The 20591-nt window shown below is 51.9% G+C and overlaps 1 protein-coding gene across 1 annotated transcript in view; it reads left to right on the top strand.

Moving 5' to 3' along the window:
* Positions 1-20591, top strand: part of ITGA9 (integrin subunit alpha 9) — a 266088-nt gene that overhangs the window by 25565 nt on the left and 219932 nt on the right. Inside the window, exons 5-7 of the mRNA XM_008154962.3 lie at positions 12269-12336; positions 16428-16557; positions 19196-19281. Of these exons, the coding sequence (XP_008153184.3) occupies positions 12269-12336; positions 16428-16557; positions 19196-19281 (284 nt within the window). The remainder of the gene's footprint in view (positions 1-12268; positions 12337-16427; positions 16558-19195; positions 19282-20591) is intronic.

A 20591-nucleotide genomic window follows, 5' to 3' on the forward strand; every position in this document is an offset into this window, starting at 1 on the left:
TCTGAGGGCAACCATTATTTCCTCTTAATGTGGAAAAATTCGGTGACGCAAGCTCTCTATTCACTGGGCGGGGATCGCCTCATGATGAAGAACAACGGAAGTGTCGTGGCGTTTGACGTGACCCTCCAGATATCACCTAGGCCAGCCCGTCTTTGTTGAGGCCTAGAGATGTGGTGTGGCTTCCTCAAGGCCAAGTTTTTCTTTCCATTCTGTTCCTCCTCTGCCACACAATGGAGAGTGGCCTGGTGGCCAAGAGCACAGACTTGGGGCCTGGCTGCCAGAGTCCAAGCCCGGGCTCTGCCACTTGTGAATGGTGTGACTTCAGTTGGGTCAGTTAACGTCTTTGCACGTAGCCCCCCTCAAAGGGCTGTGAAGAGGATCGAGTTAATATTTGTCAGTTCTTAGAACACTGCCTGCCATGTATATGCTGATATACTATACTAGAGGCCCGGTGCACGATTTCGTGCACGGATGGGTCAGGCTGGCCGGGGGTAGGGGCCACAGGTGGTTGGCAGGCCAGCCCCCCCCCGCCTCCCCCTCCCCTCCCCGGTTGAACTCCCGGTCGAAGGGGCAATTTGCATATTAGCCTTTTATTAGATAGGATGCTAAGCATACATATGCTAATATACCATACTAGAGGCCCGATGCACGAAATTCGTGCAAGAGTAGGCCTCCTTTTCCCCGGCTGCCAGCACCGGCTTCCCTCCGGCACCTGGGACCCGGGCTTCCCTCGCAGCCCTGGCTTCATCCGGATGGTCGTCTGGTCTAATTAGCATACTACGCTTTTATTATTATAGATTATGGGCTAATGTTTTTTTTATACCAAGCAAGTGTTTGTTAAATCACCATGAGGTGGCTAATTTGTCTATTAGGAATAGAGTCCACGTAAGCTTATTAAGTTAGATGCTGTGCTAAGTGCCTGATAGATAAAATCCAAGTCTCAGCTAGTAAGAAGTTTCCCATCTACAGGGGAGAGCAGAGAGGGAGCACAATGTTTCAAAAGTGAGCGAGCTGTTTGTGGGCTGGAGAATCCCATGCCGGGTACCTCTCCCCAAGGGCCCACGCTGCATCCAAGTTCAAGTTGGCAATAGGGCAGAATTATTTTATTTTACCACTGGAAACACGGAGACCTATGTAGAGTCTGCGGTCTGGTGGGGCGCATAGAAGAAAAATGGTGGGAGTCCATAGGTGGTCATGGCGGGGGGTGCAGGGCAGGGGAAGGGGGTGCACTTTCTGTGGAATAGCAGAGATACCACGGAAGGGGGTGGGATGCTTGTTCAGACCCGCTCTTCGCTGCTTCTGTCTTCGTGGCCACAGGCCTGCGGCTGGACCCTCGGTGGGAAGGGATGCTGTGATGGCTCCATTGCGTTTACTTCTTGGGGTGAGGGGGATCATGAGGAAACTCGGGTGGAAGAACCCAGGAAGACCACACGTTGTTCTGTAATTGTGGCCTTATTGCGGGCCCCGCGAGGGCTCGCTGCGCTCTCCTCGGAGTGCAGCGAGGTTGGTTTAATTACGGAAAGCCTCTAAGTGTGTGGGCACCCGTCCAAATGTCTCAGACTTTTGAATTCTTAAAAAATTGGTCTTTGGTTTGGCACAAGGGCCTTTTTTCTCATGACTTTTCAGGTGCTTCCTGTTTCTGGTTTGGTGGGAAATGCTATCAGAATATCCTGTTTGGAACCGGGAAATGTAGAGGGAATAGGAAACAAAAAATGAATTTAGAGCAAAGTAAAATATACGAGTGGAGCGTACCCTGCAGTCAAACCGTTCAGTTCATGTTCGATACACGCACAGCATCGTCACCACCATCTGTTGTTAGTTTTCATCAGAATCTGTGAGAGACCCAGAGGTTCGGTGGGGTGACATATACGGCGAAAACTTTGTAAATTGAAGGGCAAGCACTATAAAATATTAGCTACTATTAGCCAAGTCGTGATATTTTAGGACTCCCAAAAGTCGTCAGTGCATTGATAAAATCAGATACAGAGATTTCTTTCATCCTTGAACCTCTTGAAACAGGAAGCCGGAGGTTGGCCGGAGTGGGGCTGTAAAAAAGTCATCTTTTTATGGTGACTTACTAATATGGACTAATGTGAGAGCAGCTCAGCTACATTAAAAGTGTTCCAGATTAAACCCTGACAAACGTAATTAGGGTGCCAGGATATATTAGACCTACTTTCAGAATCTGGCGTTATCACTGACTTATTCCTGTGATTTAGCCCATAGCTCGCTCCTACGTTCTGACTGGGTGACTTTGGGCAAACCCCTTGACCCTCAGTGCCTTGCTCTGTAAAATGGGAGCGGTCAAGCCCTACTTAAGAGGTGTTTGAGGTACATACGTGCTTAACACAGTTCCTAGCTCAGAGTGAGCATTTGGTAAATGTGAATTTTCTAATTAACTTTTAACTGCCATAATAGTATTCTTAAACATTCCCAGAAGGAATCTAGCAGATTCTGCTTTAATGGGTAATGGAGGTTAGAAAACTGGGTATTACTAAAATGATGCTAAGACTTCTTGAAAAGATGACCATGTCTTAAATATTTGCACAATTGATTTGCTTGTTAAACTCTCTCTTTTTAGTAGATGATCTAGAGTTTAACTCATGCCACATTGATAATGTTCTCAAGTTTGGAGTTGTTGGGGTTTGAATTTATCAAATTTTACTGTGCTTTAAAATGATCCCATTGACTCCAAAGGTTTCTGTACCACTTTATTAGCAGGGTGTGGCCGTGTTGGCCTTTTATTCCCAATTTATTTTGCATCTCCAAGGACTGTGATCATGTCTTGGGAAGGAAATAGATCACCCATTCAGATGTGAAGGTCTTTTTAAATCTCCCTTCTAATGTTGGAGGCTCTGGCTGCCCAGGGGATAAAAAATCAATCAAGATCCATTTACAAATGAAAAGCAATTGAGGTTTTTGTTGTGTTTTGTAAATAAGTCTTAGTGGATCCATGTAAAATTTAAGAACAAACCCCCCCCCCCCCGCCCCATAAATTTTTATTAAAGAACTCTACATTTACATAGGATTTTATGGTTTCCAAAGAGTTTTCATAAGCATTTTCTCATTTAAGTAAATGTAGCAAACATTTAAAAAGGGATGCAGTTAGCCCAGTGAGCTCCACTAGCTCCATCCTGACAACTCCCTGAGACCCTGCCCCATCCAAGTCACACTTTGTCTGAGACTCTCTGGGTGCCAGCCAGGCTGGGCCCGCTGGCAGTCTTTCTTAAAAAACTCTTGAGGACCTGAATGGACACTTCTCCAAAGAGGACATACAGGTGGCCAATAGACAAATGAAAAAGTGCTCAGAGTCACGAATCATTAGAGAAATGAAAATGAACACTATAATGAAATATCACCTCACACCTGTCAGAATGGCTGTCATCAACAAATCAACAAACAACAAGTGCTGGTGAGGATGTGGAGAAAGTGAACTCTCGTGCACTGCTGGTGGGAATGCAGATTGGTGTAGCCTCTCTGAAAAACAGGGTGGAGGTTCCTCAAAAAAACTCAAAATAGAACTACCCGATGACCCAGGAATTTCACTTCTGGGTATATATCTGAAGAAATCCAGAATGCTAATTCAAAAAGATAGATGTACCCCTATGTTCATTGCAGCTTTATTTACAGTAGCCAAGGTATGAGAAATCCAAGTGCCAATCAATAGACCACTGGGTAAAGAAGAAGTGGTGCATACATGCAATGGAATATTAAAAAAAAATGAAATCTTACCGTTCGTGACAACATGGATGGACCTATAAGGTATTGTGCTAAGTCAAGTAAGTCAGACAAAGACAGATGCTGTATGATTTCACTTATGTGTAATCTGAAGAACAAAATAAGGAACAAACAAAACACAGACTCATAGATACAAAGAACAGACTGAGGGTGCCGGAGGGGAAGTGGTTTGGGGGCTGGGTGAGAAGGGTGAATGGGCTAAGAAGCACACATCAGTAGTTATAACATAGTCACGGGGCTGTGAAATGCAGAATAGGGGATGTAGTCAATATGGTAATAACTGTGTGTGGTGCCAGGTGGGTACCAGGATTATTGTGGGTGGGATGGCGTCATTTTATAAATTATATGATGGTCTGACCACTATGCTGTACACCTGAGACTAATATAAAATATTGCATGTCAAAAAAAAGAAATATTGGGCTAACAGAGGAATTCACTTTATATGTTCCTTTACTCCTTACATTTTATATCTTTAATATTTATTAGTTCGCTTAAAAAATAATGAAAAAGACTCAGTTCTGAATTAGGGCCAGTAAAGGCAGAGCAGGACCCGGAGGGGGAGAGAGGAAGGGTGGCTGGAGGGGATAGTACGGTCTAGAGGAGGAGGAGGCCAAGTCTCTGGCAGTGGCTCTCAGGGCCCAGGGAGCCCCATCAAAGCTTTTCCTTTGGTGCCAAGAATTTTTATCTTGGACACAAATATAGTCTACTAGAGGCCCGGTGCACGGATTCGTGCACGGGAAGGGGAGTGGTCCCTCAGCCTGGCCTGTGCCCTCTCACAATCCAGGACCCCTCGGGGGATGTAGCAGTGCACCAAGCGGCAGGTGGCCAGGAAGGAGCCCGAGCTGGCGCTGTGCCGCTCATGCTCATCCCAGCCCGCTGTGCCTGCTGCCGCTGCTCAGTAGCGCTGCCGTGGAGTTGGGAGAGGCTCCCATTGCCGCAGCTGCGCTTGCCAGCTGTGAGCCCGGCTTCTGGCTGAGCAGCGCTCCCCCTGTGGGAGCGCACTGACCAACCACCAGGAGGCAGCTCCCGCATTGAGTGTCTGCCCCCTAATGGTCAGTGCGTGTCGTAGCGACTGGTTGACTGGTCTTCCGGTCGTTCAGTGGTAACCGTCACTTAGGCTTTTATATATATAGTACGTCAAACAAGTGTCCATGCATTGTGTGGAATTACTGATTGCTTAAACTGCATCAATACGTTCCTTATGGATGTCCAAATGGTAGGAGTTGCCTCTTCTACATTTGCATATCTGTGTGATGGGTATATAAGGTTTTATTCCTCTCAGAGAAACTAACAGATTCAGATTCACCTAATTTTTATCACGTGCCAGGTGTTGTGCTAGGTACTTAAAATGTATGTTCTTACTGAGCAATCACATCATTTTGTGGTACATATTCTTACGCCCATTGTACAGATGAGAAAACTAAGGGTTAGGGAGGTTGATGAAGGTCATGGGCTTTTTAAGCAGAGGGAAGGTTGCTGGCTTTTAAGTTCAGTATATTTTTTTTTTCATGGATTTTCTGTGTGATTCCTGGGGAGCTCAGAGAAAAGTTTCCTATTCTTTTGCCATCATTTTATTTTAGGAAGGTTTAGGATACGACGTCAAAGACTTTTCAAGCCTTGCTGCAGTCCCAGCAGGTGCAAGGGGCCTGATAAAATTTTCCTGGGAGGCCGATCTGCTCTGTGTTCTGCATCTTTCCTACTCTGAACATTTGGTTCTAATCTCTGAACAGTGATTTGACTTTCCATGGGTTAGTGATAGTGATTTCATAGGTTTCCAGCTTTGGGAAGAAAGTGAATTCTACCTTCTTGCCAAAGCTGGAGTTGTCACTGAAATAGGACCGTCTCATGTTTAGGGCCACTTTTTTGGAGGGATGAAAAATAACATAATGCACAGTCTTGGTCAGTTTGGACCGCATAATAGAAATACCAGAGACTGGGTGACTTAGACAACAAGCATTTATTTCTCCCAGTTCTACAGGCTGGGAAGTCCCAGATCAAGGCTCTGGCGGGTGTCTGGTGAGGACCTCTTTCCTGGTTCATAGGTGGCTGTCTTCTTATCTTAGTGTATCCCCCCTTCCCCGTGGAGAGCAGGGAGAAGCAAGCTCACTCAGGACTCTTACAAGGGCACTAACTCATTGTACAGGGGCTCCACCCTCATGATCTCATCTAAGCCCAGTTACCTTCCTGGGCTCCACCTTCTGATTCCATCATGTTGGGGAGCATGCTTTCACCATACGAATTTTGGGGGTACACAAACATTCAGTCTGTAACACACAGTAGGTTGAATGTAGGCACATTATGATGTGCCTGTAAAGTTGCTTGTTTCTCCTTCTAAAGTAGAGCGTTGGCCAAAATGTGTTATTAGATTCTGGGTGGAAGGAACTCCTTAAAGATTACAAAACATTACTACAATTTTTTTTTTCCACCTGTTGAAATACCATCAATTTTACCATTTTAACCACGTTAAGTGCGATTCTGTGCCATTACGTACATTGGCCTTGTGGTGCAGCCACCATCACTAATCTCCGGGACGTTTTCCCGAGCTGGAACTCCGGACCATTAAACAAGAATTCCCCCTCCCCCTCCCTCCAGCCCCTGGCGACTGCCATTCATTCTGTTTGCTGTCTCAGTGAACTTGACTACGGTAGGGACCTCCTCTACGTGGAATCGTAGGGTCTTTGTCCTTTTGTGCCTGGCTTATTTCTCTTTACATGATGCCCTCAGGGTTCATCCATGTTGTATCACATGGTAGCATTTTCGTTTTAAGGCTGAATAATATTCCCATGAATGTATGGTAGGCAGTTAGACAAGATCAGAGCAAGAACGGCAGGGCAGGTACAGAAGGTCACCAGGGTGAAAAGCCCAGCCTGGTGCCTAGCAACGGAAGTACCCGCCCCCAGGGCAGCCTTTCCTCCTCTAGGTTATCGCTGACCTCCCCTGACCTCCCCTCCCCTGGCACCGTGCTGCTCAGGCGGGTGAGACCCCCTTCGTTCCTACCCAGAACTCAAGTACCAAGTCCTGAGGTTGCTGAACCAAGGTCTGGTCTGACCCCACCCCAGCGGCCTAGCACCAACATATGTATACCCCACATTGTGTTTATCCATTCATCCATCAGTGGGGGGGGGGGGGGATTTCTTTTTAAAGATGGGAATATTATCCCTGGAAATGCGCCCTGTGAAGCATGATGGTGGGGCTGAAGGAGATGGGCAGTCAGGAGCCGTGCTCTTTAATCCCGGCGCAGGGTAATTAGCTGTGTGGCTTTAAATAAACGCCTCGCTGTCTCTGGGCAATAGCGATTTCATCTGTAAAATGAACGGCTGGGATTAGAATTAGAGACATGCTCTAAAGATCATTTCCCCTCTCAAAGCCTCTTTTTCTCACGTAATTGTAAGTTTCCAGCTTTATTGCAGTTTGCATCTAATGCTCGCCATAGCTTAATTGTCAATTATTTTGATAAAACGTTGTCCCTTCCTCTCCAACCTAGCTATTTAGATCTTTTTTTTTTTTTCCATTTAGATGGTGGTCCCTCACAACTGAGGCTCATTCTGTTTTCTCTTTAGTTTTGTATGCGGCAGCGCCTTTCTTATTACGAGAGCTATCTGCCCACCGTTGCTGTCTTCTAAATGGTTGTTTGTCAGTTATTTCATTTTCACTCACAAGTTGAGCAAAAAAAAAAAAAAAATCAAATAATTGAAGACTGGAAAGCTATTTTTTTTAAATCTGATATTTTATTTCGTGGCTAAGCTAAGGAACCATGGAAAATAATTTTAAAGTTGGTGTTTTAAAGACTGGCTTTGAAAGATGAAACGTGCTCAGATGGGGAGTAGGAAGAGAGGTTAGTAGGAAGGATATACGTTCCTCCGTATATAAATCTTGATCTTTCCAGGGGTTGGTTTTATCCCACCAGTGTCTGGAAGGGACCCCACCCAAGTTTGTTCTTGAACGAATTAAAATTCAAAAGCTCCGGGCATAGAGCGGTGCGGATTGTGAATGTCTGGAAACCGGCATTTTTTCCTCTCTGAATTGCCTTCTGTTTAGACAGGGCTTTAGTGAAACCAGCAGCTACACCAGGGAGCATTCTGCCATTTTTAGAATGAGGAGCCGTACAACTTAACGCATCAACGCGGGTGACGCAGGCCCAGTAATTCAGACCGGGCCACAACAGAGAGCAGCCTTCCGACCTGTCCCAGCTCCTCCAGCCCGTGACTAGGCCCCCTCGGTCAACCACACCTTTTGCTTCCCAGGTTCACTTCCCCCAGATGTAACAGCCTTCGATTTGCTGCAGCGTCTGTGAGCTGCTGGCCTGCCAAGCTGGCTTCTCCCTCGCAGCACCGAGGTGGATGCGTGTTCTGTTCCCCACGGCCATGTCCTTGGGGCATTCGGAGGCTGAGTGGACGTGCCCGGGGCAGCCCCCTGTGGGGCCCCCAGCCTTTGTGTGTGTGCAGGAAAAATTCTTCCTGGGAACACAAGAGGCTGAAGGTCCCACCCCATCCCTCCACCCCCACTTCCTGCCCTTCTCAATGGCAGGGTGTGTGACCTGGGGGGTCTCTTGCGGATGCAGTGCCCGGCACAGCCCCTTATCTCCACGCCCCCCACCCTTCTCCTGGTTCTGTGGGAGAGGCTTTCCTGCCTGCTACGGGCTAGGCAAGCAAATGCAAGTTTTCCAGGATGTGGGCATGGCCCATAGGGGGGTCTACACACCCAGATCCCAGGCCTGTATGTTTGGAAAGTGCATTAGGGAGAAACCTCCACCTGACCTCTGTAGGTCGTTTTTTAAAAGAATGAATCAGGTTATAATAACAGCGGTATCTTTAATGCACAGAAGTAGCTCTCACAAAAGTGAAGTTAACTGACGTGTGCTATGGTCCAGTGCCTGGTCCTCCGGCCACTGCCTCTTGGGAAATTCCCATAGCCCAGGCCTGGCCCTGCTGGTCACCATGGCACCCTGAGGTGTCAGCTTACCCGTTGTGTGTGGCCTTGTTCCCTTTACAAAGCGCTTTCTTAGGTCGCTCCTCACTTATTCGGGAATACTGACTACCCAGCAGGCTCAGGCAATGTGATTTTTTTGGGGGGGCTGGACCAGAGCTGGGGGCTCGGGCGGCCGTACGTGGCAGCGGCCTGCCTCTCCAGACGTGATTGATGACGGACAGCTCTGAAGTCTGCGAAGGATGCTCACGCCAGTGCTTCAGAAGGGTGTGGCTTTAAGAGCGAGCACTTCGCCTACGGAGGATGGGTTAGGACCCAGGCAAGGCAATGCCATGGGCCTGGTCTCCCGGGCTGGGCCTTCCTGGCTGTGGCTTGGGGGCTCCCCTTGGGTTTTGGGGGACAGTGAAGGGTCGTGCCTGGGGCTGGGCAGGGACTGAAGAACTGGATCTGACTGTTCTCCCGGGGCCCAGGAGGAGATGGAATTGCCCACGGTGGGCTCAGCCAAGCTAGGTTTGGAAAGCTCAGAACAGTCCATCCCGCAGGTCCTTGCTGTGCTCACACCACCCTCAGCCTTGACCGCTGCAGTTAGTTGTGGCTCCAGGTGGAGAACCCAGGGTGCCTGGTACCCAGAATACAATTCCTTTCCAAATCAGGGCTGGGGTGGAGGTCAGGGAGCCTGACAGGTTGGAAGAGAGGAGGAGGCAGGGCTGGAAGGTTGCAGTGGGTGGTGAGGGGACAAAGGTCCAAATTGAAGCAGGTTGGGGGTTCAGGTACTTAATGTCAGGTGGAACGAAACAGCACGTATGCACCCCCTGTCCTCAGCATGCACAGGAGCCTGGCACAGGGCTGGTGTTGGGGGCGCTGAGGTGAATGAACTCATCTTCATGTTGAATAGACTGTGAGATGAAGAAACACGTTTCGTGGTGAGGAGAGGGTGTCATGTACCTTTACCTGCAAGGTCACCTTGACAGAGGAGCAGAGGAGGGTTCTGGAAGGCTGTGGGAGGCTTGGAGTGTGAAGGTGTCTAATCCGGTCCCATCCGCTGAGCCTTCCTAGGCTGGAGTTGCTACAACTTCCCCCTTCCCTCCCAGAGTTTGTGGGGTAGGACGGGGTGACCCTCTTCCAAAGTAAGGGGCTGATCCCCGGGTCACACAGGATTCTGGGAGGTGGGAACATTGCCTGTCTTCTCATAGGGATGGGGTCCAGTCAGGAGCCCCCAGTGGTTTGAGTCCTGTTTTCGGGCATCCTGAGAAGGCAGGTGTAGTCCCTGGGGTTTCAGAACATCACAGACTGTGGGATGGTGCCTGCTCTATGCCAGCCTGGCCCTCGACCTCTGATGAGGCGCGTCCTCATTCGGGGAGCCAGGGGCTGGCCCGTCACGGTGCCTGGTCGCTGCCTCCTTGGTGGCTGAGGCAGACGTGACAGTAAAAAGGCTTCACTTCGCTGGCCTTTCTCCTGGGGCCGGGAGCGGGGTTCTCCCAGCTCCCACGACGTCTATGGCCCTCTCAGGAACCCTGGGTCCGCTCCTGGCACCGAGTGTGGGGACGAGGCGGAGAGACGCTGACGCTTTCTTACCTGCCGCTTTCAGTGTCGTTGTGTTCCGTTTGGGGGCAGCTGAGTTTCCTTTCTCTGCTTTGTTTGTTCGGGAGTGACCATTGGGTGTTTAGCCCCCAGCGTCGGCGGGCGGATATGCTTTTTCCAGACCTTCTAGATTTCCTATAGCCGTGCAGGTTCGGGCGTTCTGCTCCTTGTGCCATAGGGTGTAGGGATTATGATTACTTTTTATTGTTTCTTGCCACCCTACAACTTGATGCAGGACCTATCTGTGACTTTGTTGGTGTTTTGTGTGTGTGTTTTTAAATATATTTTTATTGATTTCAGAGAGAAAGGGAGAGGGAGAGAGAAATAGAAGCATCAATGATGAGAGAGAATCATTGATCGGCTGCCTCCTGCACACCCCACACTGGGGATCGAGCCCGCAGCCCTTGCATGTGCCCTGTTGGGGAATCAAACCCTGAGCTCCTGGTTCATAGGTCAGTGGTCAACCACTGAGCCACCCGGGCTGCTTTCGGGCAGGGCAGGCCTGCCGAGTTCTCCTGGTTACCCGGACCCGGTGAGGAGCCGCTTAGCCCTCTGCAGGGAGGACGAGTAACTCGCTTGACATTCCGTTGTAATTGAGCAGCGGTTAATGGCCACTTACTGGAAAATGTTACCAGGCTCTGCGGTGAGTGTTGTTAGGAAGTGAATTACTCGGGACGTGTCCCCAGGGCCCTCCCCCTCCTCCCCCAGCAGAGCTGGGCTGCAGGAAGTGGCACTGTGTTGCAATCCCGGCTGCACCGTTCCCTTGTACGATTTATTTTGTTTCAGATTTGAGGAGATTGTGTGTTTATATAGAAAAGTTTCCAAAGTAAGTATATTGCTCTTCATGGCACCAGAGACTTGGAGCCCAAGGCGGGGGGTGGGGGGTGTCCCCTGGGTTATTTCGCTGGATGGCCCCCACCCGAAGGTGCCCAGGGGCCGCCGTGAGCCAGTGTCCGGCGATGTCCGGGTCACCTGTCATTCATCTGAGTCATCGGAGCTGACCACCTCTCCATCGCTCCGTGTCTTTGCACATGTCCCGAGTGCAGACGGCTGGTTGCTCCCTGGCCGCTGTGCAATCCCTCACTTTGCCAAACCCCGGATGGTCCGCAGAGATGAAAGCATGTGGCTTTGTGAGCCTGCCGAGCCTGGGGTAGAATCTTGGCTTTGCCATTTACTAGCTGTGTGACCTCGGACAGTTCACTCAACCTCTCTGAGCCTCAGGGGTTTTACCTGTCGACGGGTCAACGGCGATACGGGCTCTGAGGGATGAAGGGTATGTGCCAATGTGTGAGTCGACACAGCGAACGCAGGGCCGGGAGTGCCTTTCCTTGCCAACTTAGAACTCAAACAGCCCCCTTTGGCAGGGGGAGCGTGGGAACTGAGGGAGTGGGGAGGAAAGAGCTCATCCTTTGACATGGAGAGAGAGATCCTCCCCTCTCCTGTGTGGAACAAGGACAACGGGGTGGCAGTGTATAGTGTCACCACACGCCACCAGTGATGGTGGGACAGGTCCCGGGGCAGGTGCGGGGTCCCCTCCTTCTGCACTTGGGCGCTCGTGGCCGGTTTGGGTTGGAGGGAGGAAACCATATTGCCTCCAGCTGTACGGAGTGTCTTTCTGGAGGCTTGGTCGTCTGCACGCCGGGAGGGCGACATCATTCCACGTCTGGGCCATGTTTCCAGCTCCTCCTTCCTGCCGGGGCTCTGGGTCCTTCCTAAAGTTAATGAGGTCCTTGTCCCCCGCCTCCCCCTCCATCCCCATGGCTGCTGCTCCTCTCCCCCCACATGCGTGAGGACGCCCTCTGGGGCACTTGGCAGCCGCGCTAGCGGATGGCACCAGCGGCTGGATTTTCGCGGTCGGGCCGGATTCCTGAGGCTTCGCTGCCGTGCGTGCCTCGGGCTGGACGGCGTCCCAGGGCCCAGCCCGCAGCAGCACCCGGGGAAGTGGCCAGCTCGGCCGCCCCACACACGACGGGCACGCACTGACCAGGCTGTGGTTTGCTCTCTCTCCTCCCGCCCCCTCCAGAGTATAAGAAGAAGTACGGAGAAGAACACGGCTCCTGCCAGGCTGGCATCGCGGGCTTCTTCACCGAGGTGGGTGTCAGCCCCGTCCTAGGACTGTCACGTGCCCACCTGGATCTCCTTCCGGAACTTTCACAGACGGAAGGGACGCAGATCTTGAACGCACCTGGGTTTCTTTTTGCAGACGTGACGTGGTCGAAACAAACTCCGCTGTTCTCCTGAATGGACAGTGGGTTGTTCTGGTGCTGTGTGCTGAACCGTTTCCTGTCCCCGTGGGTGTGAAATGCCATCCTGCCACGTGCCAGGGTTACTTTCTTCTGTCCCAGCTAGCGCTCAGATTGTGCAGCTTCCATGTCCGTCCCTCCTCCCGGGAGGGCTAGTGTCCCAGGAGGTGACAGGGACCCACTGTCCGTTCAGGAGCAGGTGACGACCCGAGGATGGCCGAGTTGTGAGATGGCCACGTGGGCTGGGTGTGCCCAGGAATTTGGAAGTGGGAGGGCCTAGAGCAGGGGTCCTCAAACTTTTTAAACAGGGGGCCAGTTCACTGTCCCTCAGACCACTGGAGGGCCGGACTATAGTTTAAAAAAACTATGAACAAATTCCTGTGCACACTGCACATACCTTATTCTGAAGTAAAAAAACAAAACGGCAAAAACACCTGCATGTGGCCCGCAGGCCGTAGTTTGAGGACGCCTGTCCTAGAGGGAGGCCAGGTAGGGGGCCGTGATGGGGTCCAGCCCCAAAGCAACAGTGCAGGCTAGGGAGACCTTCAGGGGTGAAAAGGGTTCGGGGCGTTGGAGAGTATGAAGGCTGTACCAGTGGGCTGGGTGGGCAGAGGGCGTGGGGAGAGGGAGGTCTCCAGCCAGGGCTCTGGAACCTGGTGTGTGGGGGAAGGGCCCCCCAAGGAGGACTCACTGGGACGGGTACCCTGAGGGGTCTGCTTCAGACACGGGCTGAGTGAGGGGAGGAGGCACCTGTGTAGACGTTTTCAGCAGGTATTTGGATAGAGGGGCCCGGTCCCCGCCTGAGTTAGAAACTTAGATCTGGCCGGTGCTAGTTCCTATCTGAGGGACTGCGTGTGCTTAGCGTGGAGGCAGAGGGGTGCGGGGGAGAATGCCTCCCTCCGATGTGGGGGCGGGGGGGGAGACAGGGAGAAGGTAGCCTCATCGCAGACCTGAGAACTCCTCAGAGATGTTGATGAAGAACTAAGGGAGAGAGAGAGTCCCCGGTGAGGGGGCATCATGGTGCTCTCATCAGCCAGAAAGACGGGGGAGAACATGAGGGCATTGGGGCTGGGCGGGAGGAGGGCTCCGTAGGAGGAGCGGGCAGGACGGGGCAGGGTGTGGAGGGGAAGCCCAGGTGGCCAGGGCGAGCTCAAGGTGGGCAGGGACCTGTGGAAGCTCTAGGCTCTGGAACCGCGGTGCCTCAGCATGTGCCGGCTGGGGCCTCGGTGCATGGGGGCAGGGCAGGGGGGGGGGGGGCGCGAGTGGCAGCGACCGAGGCTCAGCCCTCTGACCCAGTCACGCTGTCTCCTGGCCACTCGGGGCTTTGGCCTGTGCTTCAGTTCCCAGGCTCTTGGCCTCCCTGAGCCGGAGGTCTTTGAACTGCCTGCCTCCCTCGTTTCTGGAACCTCAGCTGTCGCAGGCTGAGCAGGAAATGTGGTGGAGGGGTCACGCAGCGCTGCTCCCTTCCCCTGCCCTCCCGCTGACCTCGTCGCTCGGGCCTGCCTTTGCCGTGAGCTGGGAGGCCCCTGCACGGGGCCGGCAGCTGGTCCCAAGCTGGACGTGCTTCTGTGGCCTCGGGGCCTGGCCATGTGGCCCTGACACACTCCCCCCGCCCCCCCACCCAAAGTGCCTGCCTGGCCTGGAGGTCGGTGACCCTGGGGTTATCAAAGCTGTGCGAGCTGTGGGTACCACGTGAGTTTTCGCCGGTCCTTGAGGAGAAGCGGGGATTTCCTGGGAACCTCATTTATTTTTGTAGCTTAGGGGAGCAGAGGGGATGGATACCTCTCAGCAGCAAGAAAAGGCGTGGACCAGCCCCGCCAGCGTCGGAGCCCACGGTGGAAGCAGGGAGACACCTGGGGGCAAGGCCGTTCGGCACAGACTTCCATGGTCGAACCCGAGCATTCCTCTGCCGTCCAGCTCCCGCCACCGTGCAGTGTGCAGAGGAAACCCCAGCCTCTCTCAGCACCTCCAGATAGCCCTGTGCCCCGAGGTTCTGTGATCAAGGCCCACTCTGTTCGTTGATGAGGCTCCACACGCAGCTCCGGGCGGCGGTGGCCCCCGGCTCCTGGAGAAGCCTGCATGTCTGTGGGTGACATTTGCCTTGGCTGGTCCTGGGGGGTGGGGAACTAAAGCATCAGTACCGTTTCCTGGCACCTGCAGGCAGTGCCAAAAGATACAGGCATCACCCGCACCGAAAGGAAAAAGCCAGGTATGAGGGACTTCCGGGGAGAGGCACTGCTTCTCTCGCCCTCCCCCTGGGGAAGGAAGGCGTGAAGGGCTCCCATCACGCCTCCTCGCAGCCTGTGCTTCCTTTCAGTGCCCGCACCGTGTCCTCCCAGGAACACATTTTGCATTTTCCATTTTTTTGCTTGTTTGCTAATCCTCCCCCAAGGATATTGTTTTCCCCATTGATTTTTAGAGAGGATGGGGGGAGGGGAAGAGAGGGAGACAGACAGACAGACACAGAGATTGGTTGCCTCCTGCACACACCCCAGGCCCAGCCATGGATCAAACCTGCAACCCAGGCACATGCCCTTGGCTGGGAATCGAACCCGAGACCCTTCCGTGCACGGGCGGACACGCTCACCGCTAAGCGGCACTGGCCAGGGCCCATTTTTTTGCATTTTCTGAGATGACTTCATTGGCAGTGTTTAATCCTTGTTCTAGAAATTTGAGGAAGCACAGAGAACATAAACCCTCGGGATAAAAACATAAATAAATAAGTAAAGGATTCCTGAAATCCTGTCACCCGGTGGGAAAACCACACGTGTTTTGGAGCTTACCCTCCTGGTCTCTGTCTGTCTGTCTGTATTCCCCTCTGAGCATAGAATTATCCCTAGCGTCAGTCCCTGGCTGATTTTGTAGCACAGCCGGGGGGCGGAGGGGGGCGGGCGGGGGACTCAGGCTTGTCGAGGTTGCTGGCCCCTTGCCGCTCATCGAAATGCTGGAGACAGATGTGTCTTTGTGTTTCAAGGTCAGTTTACAATAGTAGCGCTGCCCTGGCCGGTTAGCTCAGTGGTTAGGGCACCGGCCCTCGGACTGGAGGGGCGTGAGTTCGATTCCTGGTCAAGGGCAAGGACCTCGGCTGTAGGCTTGATCCCATGCCCTGATTGGGACACGTGCGGGAGGCAGTGAGTCCCTGTATCTCTCCCATGGCTGTTTCTCTGTGTGTCTCTCCTTCTCCCTTCTCCTCCCTCTAAAAACCAATGGAAAAAATGTCCTAGGATTAAGCTAGCAGCCAACCAACCCAACAAAAAGCAACAGCAGTGCTGTCTCTGGCTGTCCGTGGTCTCTTCTCTTTCCAGTCTGCGTCCTTCCCTTTCGGGGGGCTCTCTGCTCTCTATTGTCATCCTTCTGTGCTTGCAGGGGCCACAGTGGCCAGAACACCCAGCTTCAGAGCCATTTCTGAGCAGAGAGGCCTGAGTGAGGACTGGAAGGGAATTCCTGCCTATTTTTTTTTTTTTTGCAAAGCTGATTTTGCTCCCTGTTTTTTCTCTTGCTCTGTAGCGGGCAGGTGCGGTTGCTGGATGGCAGAGCTGAAGGCCTGGCTGGATAAGGGGGTGGTATCTTTTCCTGAGCATCATTCCCTGGAATTCGGGCAGTGTCAGATCTTTGCCATTTCCTTGTTTGACCCTGGTAGGACAGCAACGACATACGTGAAGCTTCCTCTGTGGGTCGGACAGAGACCCAGTTTGTTACTCGTCTTGTCCATGTGCTCAGTTATCTGGGTCTCTGTTCTTGGTAGCCCTGTCCGTATATAGACTCCATAACGCCGGGGAATCGGGCGACATCGTTTTTGTATTGCTCAGCTGAGGAGAGTCCCCGGTGAGGTGTCTTTAAGGGACTCACGAGTTCCTTGTTGTGATTGTGGTTCTCCTCTCACTGCCTCCTTCCCTCTTGCGCTTCGTTTCTGATCACCGTTGGGTTTCTCTTCGGCAGGAGCTGGTGGTGATGGGTGCCCCGGGTTCGTTTTATTGGGCCGGGACGGTCAAGGTGCTGAACCTGACGGACAACACATACTTCAAGCTGAACGACGAAGCGATCATGAACAGGCGGTACACTTACCTGGGTGAGTAGCTCGGGGGCGTGACAGGTGACGAGGAACGCAGGAGCGATGGCCACGACATTCACGGATTATTGCTTGACCGGGGGCGAAACGGATTTGCCGGCGTTGACACCCATACCCATCAGTTACAGTTTTAGCTGCGGTCCCTTAACATCCAGCCCCACATACGGAGGAGAAACAGAGCAGGGGACTGAATTCAAACTGTGATTTGATTAAAAAGCTGACAGTTGAACCTCCGGGGAAGCAAACGTTTTATTTTCTTATTTTTAGCAGTTACTCAAGTTCAGATGATCAGATGCAAAATGAGTGCAATAGAATCCCGGTTTTCCATGCCGTTCCTTTGGGTGAGGTCTCTGCTTCCTGGTCACAAAGATGGTTGCAAATGGAGATGATCAGAGTCAGAAATTATCGCGATGGATGGCAGCCTAAGGCTGGGGTTTGATCAAAGGCTCGAAAAGATTTCTCCCGTTTTCTCAACCTTTTTAATCTTCTAGAAAGAAGATAGACACAATGTAAGCAAGCAGCCAGCCATCGGGCAAGGAGGAGGCCAGGCACGATCATGCCTCTTTAAGAACAGGGTAGACTGTCTTTGCATGTGTACATGGAAATTCCACGTGGCTTTTCTTTAATTCATGCCCTGAATGCTGTAATTCTGGGCTGAAAAGGAAGCTAACTTGAGGCAGGCCCAATGATGAGAAAACAATGCTCTTTTGCATTCATGACACATAACTTAAATCTGGGGGAGTCCCGCCCCCTTGTCACAGCGATTCACTTGGGAGAAGGCAGTAGGGGGTTGTCCACTTGCCTTTTCCCTTCTAACTGCAAGGTTTTCCCCAGTGAATAAACCATAAAACCTTTACTCGGAGTCCTTGGGGTGTTCGCTGCCCTGTGCTCCCAGCTCCTCGGTCCTGTCATTTATTGAGCACTTACTGTATGCCAGGCTCTGCCTGTTACTTCTTTTCATTCCCGAAACAGCCTCGTAAGATAGCTGTTATTTTCCATCCACATTTTATAGCGCAAGAAACTGAGGTATGGGGAAGTTATGGAATTAGCCAAGGTCACGTGGCTCTTCAATGGCAAAGTGGGGGTTTACTAGTAAACGTGTGGTTTCCGAGCTCAAGGTCTGAACCCTGAGCTGCCTCCCCTGTGCGTGCCGCGGAGACACTGCCGACCCTCCCTGGGCTGGGAGCACCTTGGCGGTGGGGCGTTTGTCTCCAGGACTCAGCACGGTACCTAGTGCTTCGTAGGGACTCGCACATGTTTACCAGGTCAGAAGATGAAAAGAAGGCAGGAGAGAGGCTTGGCAGTGGTGTAGGGTCTAGCCATAGGGCTGGTGGCTTCTCCCTACACACAGAACAGAGGGCCCCATCTGCTGCCGGCTTCTCAAGGCTCCCTGGAGGCTTTGCTGTCACTCAGAATACTCTTGGGTAACAGGAGCCTCCAGTCTGAGGGATAGCAGCCACATGGTGAATACGAAATGACCCTAACATGGTCTCTTCACAAAGCCCTTATGCTCACAGCTCTAGGGTTTGAGGTTGGTGATAAGGTTTGGGGACTATATGGCATTCTGCACAGGGTTTCTGCTGGCCAGAGGAGACAGGTTTCAACCTGTCAGCAGGGCTTCCGGAAGGTGCAGGAAACATTTAGACTAAACTCAGACAACTTTCTCCTTTCTTTCTAGATTCCTTTTGTATCCAGATTCATTGCCTGCCCACCCATCCATCCATCCATCCATCCATCCCTGTTAGCTTCTTTCTGCCTTCTCTTAGGAGGGAGTGTGGCATAATGGTTAACAGCAGGGGTATGGGAGGCACACAGATTGGATTTGAATCCTACTGTGTTGTCTTGGGAATCTAGGTTAATCACATTTTAGTCCCACTTCCCACATCTCTAAAATGGAAGAAATAATCATATCTTCCCCCTAGAGTTGGGAGGTTAAAGGCCGTGATGACATCCAAAGTACACGTACAAGCTGTTCATCACATCCCCAAAGTGGAGGCAATCCAAATGCCTAGCAATAGGAGGGGGGAAAAAGATACTGTGATATATGCATGCAACGAAACATTCATCAACAGTGAAAAGAAACTACTACACTCAACGTGGATGGAGGTGACAGTTAGTGTTGAGTGAGTGGAGTCCGAGACCAGGAAAACAGTATGTGTAGTGATAGAACTCTGAGGAGTGGCTGCTTGTGCGGGGGCATTGACTGGGAAAGGGCATGAGGGATCCTCCTCGGTTGTGTTTCCATGGTTACATCCACTCTGGGTGGTGATTACGTGGTTATTTATATACATGTATACACATTCATTAAGTTCTACACTTCAGATGCGTGTACTGTATGAACATTCAAAATATGTCAGTAAGGAAGAGAAAACAGATGTGGAGTATGTAGCCCAGTACCTGTCCCAGAGCAGACAGTCAGAGACCGCTCTTTCTTGCCCCGATGTCCTGGTGAACATGTCTTTGTGTGAGACGAGGTGTTCCAGCATGAGAAGACCAACAACTGCCATCGGATCCAGGACTAGCTGGAGAGTAACTGTGTGGATTAGGGTTACCCGAGAGACGTTTTCCTCTGATGGATCTTTCTCGTCCCTGTCATTGTTTCTCAACCCTGTCCTTGGCGCCTGCCCCTTCTTTACAGGCTATGCAGTCACTGCCGGCCACTTCTCTCATCAGTCCACCACCGATGTGGTAGGAGGCGCCCCCCAGGATGAAGGCATTGGAAAGGTGAGGAGGAGAAGAGCCTTTGGAATAGCATGGGGTCACACAGAAGGCGGGGGGGGGGGGATGCACACTGTGGCTGTTATGGGGTTTGTCAACTCACTTTGATCTGAAGATTCTGTTGGGTGGCTGGCAGGTGAGTGACAAAGCATTGAGGCACCTCTGCTGTCTCCTCCCAACCACTTTTGGGAGTTGACCTTGAAGCTTAATCTGAGTGTGGAGAGCACTACTCTCCGTTTCCTGCACGTTCACGTCTGAGAATGTTTTTCACAGCCGACTCTGTGTGTGCACACGTGTGTGCAAGTGAGATTATTAAGGCTGACCTTGGCAGCATGGCATCTCTCTCCACCCCACCCCCCCGCCCCACCCCCCCTGCTAACTTCAAATCCTTTCTCAAACCCTTTCCAAGTCTGACTTTGACCTCATGAAGCCAGGTCTAGTCCCAGATATCTTTGGGAATTTATCTATCTTTGGGCCTAGATTCTTATATTTATTTCCCCCGATGTGTTGGAACCAAGACTGGTGCAGCCCAAAGGCTGGACTGGGAATACGTGGGTCACTTTCCCTAAAGTATCCGCCCAGAGTATAGAATGGACCCCATGGATCCAGAGGTGTCTGAGTCCCTCTGGGGATCTCGGTTGGTGCCTGACCCTGCAGAGAACTCTGCTTGATGGGTCTTTGGCTCCAGGGAACAGGAAATCCAGATTGAGCAGGTTGGGCAGGTCCACATGAGTCAGGAGTCCGCATTTTTAATACACTCTGTAGGTTCTCTCCTGGGAAAGACTGAACAGAGGAATGGTCTCCGGGTCTGAGCCCATGGGGTAGACCTAAGGTAGTCTAACCATATCTCCGGGGGCTCAGAGTAATGGGGTCTGGATTCTGGAGAGGCCACGTCGGGCCGAGACCACTGTTCATTGCAGCCTTCAGCCAGGGCGTCAGTATGACTAGCTGGCCCGCTTGACTGTGATGTGTTTCTGGGAGTCACCTCCCTGCACCCTCCTGGGCAGGATTAGCAGTCACTGCTGGTGTTTCTGGAGCAGGTGCCTCCCTCCCCGCAACCCCGATGCTGTGGAGAAAGGGTCTTTGAAAATGAAACCAGGGAGAAACCCCAGGGCGCTGAGCAGGGGGAAGCACGTGGATGAACTCTGGTGACTTCAAGAAAGATATGGGTCTGTCTGAGTCACATGGCTTCCTCTCCATCGTGGCGAGACGAGGAAGTGCCGTGCGCTGTTCCCACATTGATAATGTCTTCCAGGGGAGGAGCCTCTGCAGCATCGATAAAAACCTCTACCTCCCAGTTCCCGGCAATGCCTGTG

This window comes from Eptesicus fuscus, chromosome 18 (genome assembly GCF_027574615.1).
Source record: "Eptesicus fuscus isolate TK198812 chromosome 18, DD_ASM_mEF_20220401, whole genome shotgun sequence".
Lineage (NCBI taxonomy): Eukaryota > Metazoa > Chordata > Mammalia > Chiroptera > Vespertilionidae > Eptesicus > Eptesicus fuscus.